General features: G+C 43.7%; 1 protein-coding gene across 1 annotated transcript in view; it reads left to right on the top strand.

Moving 5' to 3' along the window:
• Window positions 1–9,699, top strand: part of Abhd17c (abhydrolase domain containing 17C) — a 43,653-nt gene extending 33,954 nt beyond the window's left edge. The window contains exons 2-3 of the mRNA XM_021196112.2: window positions 4,814–4,993; window positions 8,261–9,699. Of these exons, the coding sequence (XP_021051771.1) occupies window positions 4,814–4,993; window positions 8,261–8,480 (400 nt within the window). The 3' untranslated portion in view covers window positions 8,481–9,699. The remainder of the gene's footprint in view (window positions 1–4,813; window positions 4,994–8,260) is intronic.
• The last annotated feature ends 886 nt before the right edge of the window (window positions 9,700–10,585 follow it).

The raw sequence follows: 10,585 nt of genomic DNA, 5'->3' as shown, positions 1-10,585 counted from the left end.
GGTTGTACAAGCTTGCAATCCCACCAGCAATGGAGGAGTGTTCCTCTTTCTCCACAACCTCGCCAGCATCTGCTGTCACCTGAATTTTTAATCTTAGAGAAATGGCTTTCTTTATAGGACCTGAATTTGAACTTTAGAACCCATGTGGGGAAAAAAAAAAATACCACAGGCATGTTGGTGCACACAACATGTAATCCCAGAGTGTAGGAGACAGATAGTGATAGGCAGAATCTTGGGGCTTACCAACCAACCAGCTTAGCTTACTTGGTAAGTTCCAGGCAATCAAAAAAATGTAGGTAGTGTCTCATTGTCCCTCCACCCCCATCATGTGTGTGTGAGTGGGGGGGGCGTGTTAGTGTATGTATGTCTGTATCTTGTACAAGTAGCCTTTGACTATGATCACAATTAGTTCAATGTCTCACTGAGTGTGAGTGTGAAGGGGTGTGCATGTTTATTTTTATATCTTGTACAAGTAGCCTTTGGCTATGACCACACTTAGTTCAAAGTTGGAAATGCCTCCAACTGATCCCTGGACACCGGTGTCCTTGACTTTCCTAAAGCTGTAACTTAAGGTTGTGGGCTTAGACTCTCAAAGCAGTGCAGGGCTTGCAGCAGAATGGCTCATTATGTGCCCCTCACTTCACTTCACAAATGAACACAACGAGTAACTCAGGCAAAATGATACTGCAGGTGGACTAGGGGCATTAGGAAAGTGTGGGAAATAGGTGGAACTGAGGGGAACTTGGAGGGTCTGCAGGGCCCAGTGGTTTGAAGTGATGGAGAGCAGTGAGAACTTTCAAGAAGAGGGTGTGTATGATCAACAAGAAATTCAGCAGCCCATGACAGAAAGACCACTTGGAGAGAAAAGGTAGGAATAGTTATCTGAGTCGGGTGTTAATGTAATGAGAATATGAGACATGGACAGGAATGAGCAGTGTGAAGGTTCATGTAGATAGAATTGGGAGAAGAACCGAGGTCTGACACAGTCACTGGTCAGATGCAAGTGGTATCTGAGTTCTGCCCTGGGCAGAGGGCAAGGCCAGGGTGGAAGCTAGCAGGCTGGCAGAGTTGTGTATCATTAGCATGAGTCAGTGAAGCAGGGGACTTGAAACTAGGACATCTGCTTCCCCATACTCATGAAATGATTCACAGAACCAGGAAGAATGGGACAGATTAGAAGTCAGCAGTCCAGGTGCCCTGGGGAATGATGGAGACAGTGCCAGTAAGATCTCCAGAATAACCTCTGGGAACAGACCCCAGATTCTTGTGACAGAAATGCTCATTACCTTGAAAGACTCAATTACTCTTGGAAGCACACTTGCCTTATCATGGTGCCCCTGCTTGGTTGCTCACAAGATGCCACCATGTGTACCCACCATCTCATATAGGCATTCAGTCTGGAAAACATCTCAGGGTTGGGCGTAGTGACTAAGTGGGTGTGCAGTAGAACAGGAGATAAAAGTTAAGAAATTCTGTCTGGATCCCAGCCCATGGGTGAAAGGTATGGGATTGGAGAGAGAGAAATACTAAGATGAGGAAATGGGTATGAAGGGTCACCCTGGGGAGGTGCCGAGTGTGAGGTGCTGAAAGCTCAGAAGAAAAGAGCAGCACAGATCAGGGTAAAAAGTCAGGCCTGTCTCCTCACCCACCCAGCAAATAGATGTTGCACAGCTGTAATACATCTGCTACTGTTGGAAGTCGACACTGGAGAGTTCTACATGGAAATAATTATGAAGAGATTCTAGAAGAGGCTGAAAAGAGTGGCTGTAGGATTCCTGAGGAAAGAGGCATGAGCAAGGAAGGAGAAGGAAGACCCAGCAGGAAAAAGAAATGTAGCTAGTGTGAAACCCGGATCCAGGAGAGCATTTTCACAGATGTGGACTCAACAGCAAGTGCTGACTCAGCACCTTCCTTGCTGGAGAAGAGGTTTCATTCACCCCCTTCCTGACCAGTGAACACATAGCTGCACTGAGCCCCAGGTCTCCATAGAATGGCTTTCTGAGCTGTTGGCTCCTGTGAGTCCTGAGAACTGTACAACCTGTTACCAGTTTGTTGTGTTTTTTTTTTTTTCACAGCTCTCATCTTGGTTTACTAGACATTTTCTTCCTTCTTTTCAAACTGATGGTGCCAGATAACTACTTAGCAGATGGAGGCCAAGTGGCCTAACCTTTGGATACACTCGTGTGTCTCTTCCGGGTGCCAAGGTTTGCTTCTCGTGTTGGAGTTTTGGACCTCTCCTCTCCACACATGCACACTTGCCAGCTCCTCTGCTGACTGACTGACTGACTGACTGACTGACTGACTGACTGACTGGCTGACTGACTGACTCTGTGGTATTAGGTGCAGCAGCTGCCTCAGTTTGCCCTGAGCACCTTCCATTTTCTTCTGAGTCTCCCTGCTGGCCTGCAGCATAGTGTTGCCCCTTGACATTTAAACAAAACAAAACAAAACAAGCCCTTTTTCTTGAGCTGCATCTTGATTTCCGTCCCCTCAGACAGAATGAGCTCTGAGAAGCACCATAAATTGCTTCTGTTGTGTGAAAAAAAGGGGGGAAATCATTGAATTTTACCAAAACCTGAAAGTACACCATAATTACCACTTCTCAGTAGGCTCACAAGGTCCCTTATATTTACGTTTTAAAGGAGCACTGCATTATTTTTTTTTTTTTTTTTTTTACTGCATTATTTTTGTAGGATACTTTTTTTGTTGAACAATCTAATGTTAGCTTTTCTGCAGTCACTATTTCTTGGCCTCATGTTTCATTAAAACTCGACCTTTTTAGAAACTGGAGAGGTGGCTCAGTGTTTCAGAATGCTGGCTGCTCTTCCAGAGGATCTGGGTGCAGTCCCCAGCACCCACATGACTCTAACAATTGTCTAGACTCCAGTTTCAGAGAATCATAAGCTGGCAAATGTCCAGCTTAATGACCAACATGATGGATACTGTAACAAGACACATCATTGCTGCTCTGCACCCTGTGCAAGTGAGGCTTCTTCCCAGATGACACCCTTCCCTGCCCCATCACTGTCCTGACTTGAGGGATTCAAGTATTTCTTTTTCAGTATCCCATTAAGTTAACAATAACAATGCTGGGCTGGTGAGATGGCTCAGTGGGTAAGAGCACCCGACTGCTCTTCCGAAGGTCCGGAGTTCAAATCCCAGCAACCACATGGTGGCTCATAACCATCTGTAACAAGATCTGACTCCCTCTTCTGGAGTGTCTGAAGACAGCTACAGTGTACTTACATATAATAAATAAATCTTTAAAAAAAAAAACAATAACAATGTTGCTGTCGAGTGGACAATATGCAATAACATTTCATTTTGGTGGGTTTACACACTTTACCCATGGTATCATTAGTGTAACCAGATAATGTCAGATTGCCAGATTGATTATACTCCTTCAATAAGGAAACACACTCTGCTATTCAGTCTTGTCATCCGTATTCCATTTCTCATTTCTGTGACAAGAGCAGCATGACACCTGGAGGAAGGCTGGGGTTATCTTGGCTTCCTGTCTGAAGACAGTGAGGTCAAGGAGCGACAGCAAGAGCAGGAGGTGTTGGGTCTGCAGTCAGGAAGGAGCAGAGAGCTGGGTGCTGATTGTCTCTTAACGCCTAGAATTCTGGTCTTCCAAGACTCCAACCCTTGGAACAGTGTCCTCTTCAGCTAGAACTGCTGCAGAACTTGCATGTGTTGAGAGATGCTAGGGTTTCCTAGAGGACTCCAGACTCAGCCGAGATGACAGGGATGATTAAATGGCACACTACCTTGAAGTTGTCAGTTTATAATTTTCCTCAGTCTTTTGGATATAAAGTAACTATTCATTGCTCTCATATGTATCTTCATGTGCTGTTGTGTGTCTGTCTGTGTCTGCCATGTTGCACATGTGTCAGGCAGAGGACAATGTAGGAATAGGTTCTCTCCTTCCATTGTGTGAGTTCTAGGGATAGAAATCAGGTTCTCCACCTTGAGAATAAGCATTTTTATCCATTGAGCTAGCTCTATGTCTGTCCATTGATATTTTTTATAGGCTAATAAGGGGATGTATTTTGTGTCTCCCTCCTGATTTTTTTCTACTTCATTGGAGAGTGTAGCATTCTTTCACACCTTCATCTGACATCACTTCCCACCAACATGAAGGAAGGGGAGAAAGGAAAACATACTTGTCACCGCAAAGCTACACCTGCTGTTTGTTCACTAACATCTGCCCCTGGCTGGAGCTGCCAGAGGCTGGGAGTATAGTCGTGTTCTGCATATGGTATTTACCCAACCAGAACCTTTATAGAGGCACATCAGGAGACCACTACTGAGTTGAAATCTTGGAAACATTTAGCCCCAAGAAGAGGCCAAAACCAGTGTGATTGCTTTCAAATTAGTTATCTTCTAGTGAACTGTTCTATGATAAATGACAATGTCTTTCATATCATTAAAATTTCACTTTAAGAGTTGTTTGCCAAACCTTTTTTTACTTTGACTTCAAAAACATGATTATGAAAAGGAATATCAGGAAATGTAAGGACTGAGTAAAACCTTACCTGAAGCTTGTAATGCATTTGTTTAGGTGAGTAGCCAAGGGCAAAGTCATGGCTGTAGTTTTACAAATGTGGAAGTCAGATTTGTAGTCATTTAATTCTGAAATAGGCCTCTGTTTAAACTTAGAAAATTAATGTTCACTTTATGCTAAAATATACAAGATAGAAGGTAGCAGTTTTAAGCAAATTCATGTTGGAGTTTTATGGCCTTAAAGTACCATTGTGCTCCCCCAACACACACTTGTTAGCTAATGCTGTGTAACCTCTGCTTTCTTCAGGTATGGCGTGAGTCCTGAGAACATTATCCTCTATGGACAGAGCATTGGCACTGTGCCCACTGTGGACCTGGCCTCGCGGTATGAGTGTGCAGCCGTCATCCTCCATTCCCCTCTGATGTCTGGTTTGCGTGTTGCTTTTCCAGATACCAGGAAAACATACTGCTTTGATGCTTTCCCCAGGTGAGCTTACTACTGTACAAGCGAGAACTCGACCAGTGTTCAGAGTCCATGTCTCTATCAACTTCTAAATATTGGTTGCACGCCCCTCTGTGCCAGACCCCTGGGCATCACTGTAGATGTGAGGCAAATGTAGCATACTGAGACTTCAGCCTTCAGGGCTGGCTATGCGTTAGGAGGTCTCCAGATGATGGATAAGGACCTTCAGTGTGCCAGTACCCAGGACTAATTGATTCAGCTGTAACAAGCAGCATGTCCTGAAGGAACTTCCAGTTCAGTATTCATTTATTCAGAGGGACCTGTATTGCTCAATTACTGAAGAGCTATATACAAGAGGTGTCAAGAAGCAATTAGCCCTGGTATAGACCCTGAACTAAAAACAAGCACACAGGAGAAATTTCTTTTTTTAGTCAGAGAATATGGGTGAGGGGAAAGTGACACTGTAATCTTTGTGAAAAGATTAGCAAGGTAGCCCAGGGGATGGTTGAAAACAGCCATCCCTTCTTCCTGATGTAATACTTTTAGACTGTCCCTGCAGAGATACCTTGCCCTGGGAGACTCAGTCTTGGTCATCCTAAGACCCTCCTGCTAGCTGATCCCTGCTGTTCTCTAGCTCCTCCTAATGGAAGGGAGAACCAATAAATATAAAAGCTGGGAGCAAAGTGTTTGCTTCGCAAGATCCTTCTTGGCTAATTGTTTTGGTTTTTGATTTTTAAGTGATAATGTGAGAAGTATTTTTAAAATATTTGCCCCCTAGGTTCCCCCACAGTGTATTGCAGAAGCTAGCCAGCTTGTATTGCACTTTCCAGGAAAAGCATCGGCAGGAGTAGTGCATGATCTGAATGAAGGTTTTGGTTGACCTGTTAATTGCCACTGTTCTGCTCTTCCTGGAGAAGAAACTACAGCATTTGGCTGCATGACATTGTGTTCCAGTGTCTCATTTCACAGGAAGAGGCCTTTCCTAGCGTCTTGGCTGATTCTCAACATGTGTAGCTTGTACCAGGCTTCACTGAAACTCTGCTTCCTGGGAGTGGGACACTGCATTTCTGGTGGTGTGGCTGCGAATGCTAAGTAGGGTGGATATGCCTGGCAAATGTGGCTTTATTTGTGCTGAGTTGGTAATGAGAGGCAGTTTGTGTAAAGACATGTTTTGCATGTTTGTGGGAAGTTACCCTGGCAACAAAACTGTGAGATTAGCTTATATCTTAAAATGTAGCCATTAAAACTAGTTCCCTTGTAACTAATTGTACTTTATTAATTAATAACAAACCAACAACAAATGCTGCTTGTCTGATTCACCAGGCATTGAAGGCTGGCCCTCCAGTTAACCTTCCCAGCAGCTTTGAAAAGTTGATCCAGTTACTGTATTCTTTACAGATCAGGCCAAAAGCAGTGACGTCACTGGCTTCATAAGGTTGGAGACAAAGGGGCCACTGCTCCCTAAATTATTGATGGAATAGATTTCAAGCCATTAATGGCTACACTGGCCTTCATCATTAATTGGATTTGGCAACATTTCCTTTTATGATGTTCCTTGCTGTCAAATGGCAGAATGTTGTCTTTCTCAAAGGGAAGGCAGCTTTCACGGTTCTTTCCTGTGAGAGAGAGAGAGAGAGAGAGAGAGAGAGAGAGAGAGAGAGAGAGAGAGAGATTTTGAGTCCTGGTCATGCTTCTGTGTTGGTTATCCTCTGCCTTTGCAAATAGGGCTGGACAGTGACTTTCTACTTCAGATGCCCTCCCTCTGCAGACAGTAAGAGATTTCCGTAAATAGCAGCATGGGATGTGGTCTCAGGCCTGTCATAACTGTTGAGTAAATACATTTTTTTAATTGAGTGCAATTGAAGGCTTATAAAGCAAGGCACTTTAAAATTAAATCCAGGAGAAGAGTAAGTTTTTGGTATGATTCCTGGCCTGCAAAACTGCACATGGCCACAGAGGCTCTGATCTTCACAGGTCCTGTGGCTGCTGGGGTTTCTGGGGTGCCTTTAAGCAGTTGGCAGCTTCAGGATTAAATGAGACTTCATGTGGACTGTGAAAGTGTTCTGCTGTGATGGATGTTAGCTGTTACTTTCTCAGAAAGACTCCCACAAATGGCCCCATTTGTGTCCCGCTACAATCCTGACGAGGATCGACTATAAAACGGAGTCAGCAGCAAGCAGGATTTGGGCAGAAGGACAGATGGAAAGAGGTGTTTATTCATGACTTAAAGGGCCATCATCCCATCAGAGCAGTGGCCCTTCCACCCAGCCTGACACATGCTGATGGCCCTTTCGCTCCTCCCTGGATGTGGTTTCAGTCCTAAAGCACAGTCTTTAGAAGATCCATGAGAATTCATCCTGTGAGAGTGGGCCTCATTTTTATAAGCAGCTGGAGTAAAACCTAAGCATCACATTAAACTTTTGATGGTGCTGGGTTGTTGCTGTTGTTGTTTTTTTAATCAAAGAGTCCTCTGCTTTTATGAAATGGGACTTGTTTAAAAATATGGGTTGTTTTTTTTTAAATATGTGTGTGTTTTGCCTGCACGTATGTGTACCACATGTGTGGTTGATACCCCAAAAAACTAGAAGAGGGCATCAGATCCCTTGGAACTGGAGTTACTGCTGATTGTGAGCACCAACATGGAGCCATCTGTTTAACCTGGATTTGTTTCCTAAGGAACTTCTGAGAATTTGAGGACTATCCAGTCCCACTTTACAGGGCAAAGTCTTCTCAAAATATGAATTAAAAAATATTAGTTGCTTTTTTGCTAGTCTGATGGTTTTAGTTGTTTTTAATAATGCTACTTAAAAAATTCACTAAATGCAATATATTTATTCTCCATGGGATATTGGAATTGGAAAGAGACAATTGTGGAAAAACAAGTGAAACCCAATTAGAGGCGGGAGGTTTTAGCTAATAGAAAATACTAAAGTTGGTTTCTTGGTTTTGACAAATGTATTTGGTAATGACTGCTGTTATCCCGATAGGAAATGAGTTAGGAGTTATGGGCATTGGTAATATCTTTCTTTGCCAGAAATCCTAAATGATTCCAAATTAAGAAAAAAAAAAATATGTGAAGGAAAAAATATTAGAACAATGGGAACAGCAGGTGAGCCATTATAGTATGTCAGTGTGAGTTTGTCACCTGTACCTGGGCATTATTCCTAGTGATGAGGGCAGGGCACAGCTCTGTGATGTCCAGCTGTGATGCTGATGCACTTGTCTGGGCAGCACTTCTCCTGTGAGTGTGACTAAAGGAGTCCTTTTCTCCCCTCCCCTTCTGTCTTGCAGCATTGACAAGATATCTAAAGTCACCTCTCCTGTGTTGGTCATTCATGGTACCGAGGATGAGGTCATCGATTTCTCCCATGGCTTGGCGATGTATGAGCGCTGTCCCCGTGCTGTGGAGCCCCTGTGGGTTGAGGGGGCTGGGCACAATGATATAGAGCTCTATGCACAGTACCTAGAACGACTAAAACAGTTCATATCTCACGAGCTTCCCAACTCCTGAAGACAGCGGCCAACCTTACCTCATTACTGTGAAGCGAGGATCCTTGTTTGCACACGCGTTGACTGGATTTAACAGTGATACCCAATAACCAGAGAGAAGGGCCCAGCCTTTGTGTGTTCTTCTTAAAGAGCTAACACAGTCTGTCTTTTGTACCTAATCTCCACCTTCCATTAGGCTGAGCAGCTGGATTCTCAGCTGCAAGACCTTACAGGAGTGGGAACGAGAGCTGACCGTGAGGACTGGTTCCCAGGGCTGTAGACTAAAGTGTGATCAAGTCTGTCTCCCTCGCTGTCTGTCACCTCTGATTCCCCCACTGGTGCAGGATCACCGTCTTACCCATGTGCCACTGTTTGACCTGTGGCGCTTTCAGCCCTGGTGCCATGGGTGAGATTCATATGTGACGCTATGGTAGTGTAACTGGAAAACTGTCGTGAGAAATCCTCCATTAACTTGTGTTAACACGCCAGTCTTTCCCACACACATACACTGAAGAATGATTTACTGGAACTATCACTAACAGCTTCATCAACTGTTACCATTTAAATACAACTGGAATAATCTTAAACAACAGGAAACTGGGGTTTTTTTTTAAGTGTAAATTTATTACTAGCCAAGAGTTTTAATATTTTGATTGTCTGGTCTAATAGAGCCTGGCCGACCTTCCTTCTGTAAAGTCCTCCTTGTCGACTTTCTTAAAGTCCTGTACATATTTGCAATTACATTGTGCACAGATTCTTAATGGATAGATTTCTTTTGTCAGGCTACAACAGACTGCAGATTCCTTGTTTGTATTGTAAATGATTGAATACATTTTGTTAATATGTTTTTATTCCTATGTTTTGCTATTAAAATTTTTATAACATTTCCAAGACAAAAATTCCAAGTTTCTGCTTTGAAGAATTTAGGTAATTAAATTACCCTAAGATGATCTCTTAGTTTAGGAGTTATTTGGGTTTTGACACTGGAGTTGTGCCAGGTGAACATCAGAAACGAGATGCTTAAATCATTACACTACTTGTATTGGTTGCGGGATTGGGTTTTGGGTCGTTTGGTCTTATTTTAGGTTTTTTTTTTTTTTTTTTTCCAAATTTAAAAGCCTTAAATGTACTGTAAGCCTCAGATCATTGTACAACTGGATTGCGTTGGTTGCCAGTTTGTGTGCTGTTGCCTGGATGCAGCACGGTGGTTGGTAATGGAATAAAGGACGCATGGATCAGAACGCGTGGGCTTATGTGCTCCTTCCTTCATCTCGCCATCAAAAGAAATAGTAAGACACACCTTTCATCTCGGGCATCACTGTGGTAAAAGGGCTGAGACACAGCAGCAGTAAACATAGATGGTGGGACATGCAGGAGGCCTGCTGCAGACAGAGCTGAGAGTAAGTACCTTGTGGCCATTCAGCTGGGAGAAGAGAACCTGTTCTCTGGGCAGGGTGAGTCACGGGAATGCCATAGGTCTTCTTGGTCTTTTGATCACCTTTCCAGAGAAAGGATACTAGCTTTCAGCTCAAAGCCTTTCCTGGTCGTACTTTAAGAGGCCGTAGTGGTTGCCCAGCATGGCACATGCTTTAGTTCCAGCACTTGAGGACAGTGAAGGATATGGGTGTGTGATGCACGAGCAGGGGAAATAACAAAGCTTCCCGAGAAGTCCAGAGCACGAGATGGAGAAAACACCCCGAGGCCTCTTTTAGAGAAGCTAACCTAGGGGTTCTAAGCACCTGACTTCTCTCCTGATGGAATGGAATCTTGGGGGTTAGGTGGGGGGCATGTCTTGAGCCCCTGAGACTTGGCCACACTGACTGTAGGCTCCCTCCTGAGCTTGCTCCACCACTGCTCAGACAGGTACCCACCAGATCTGCTGTAGTTGCACAAGTTTCTCTCTGGGAGACTTAAATTGTCTTTCTCTATAGTTAACAAAAGAAATCAAGAGGCTATGAAAAATCCCTTCATAGACCAGAGATTGAGTGTGTTATTTCTAATATATGAATTTGTGCTTTCCACTTACAAAAAACATCTTAAATTCAAAGATGGGCTTAGAAATCACATTCAGAGTAAGGTACTGTGACCAAGTTCTCTTTCATTCTGATGATTATTATCCCTGAAATC

This window comes from Mus pahari, chromosome 1 (assembly GCF_900095145.1).
Source record: "Mus pahari chromosome 1, PAHARI_EIJ_v1.1, whole genome shotgun sequence".
In the NCBI taxonomy this organism is placed as follows: Eukaryota; Metazoa; Chordata; class Mammalia; order Rodentia; family Muridae; genus Mus; species Mus pahari.
Note: the sequence above shows the minus strand (reverse complement) of the source record. Positions and strands in the feature narration are given on the sequence as shown.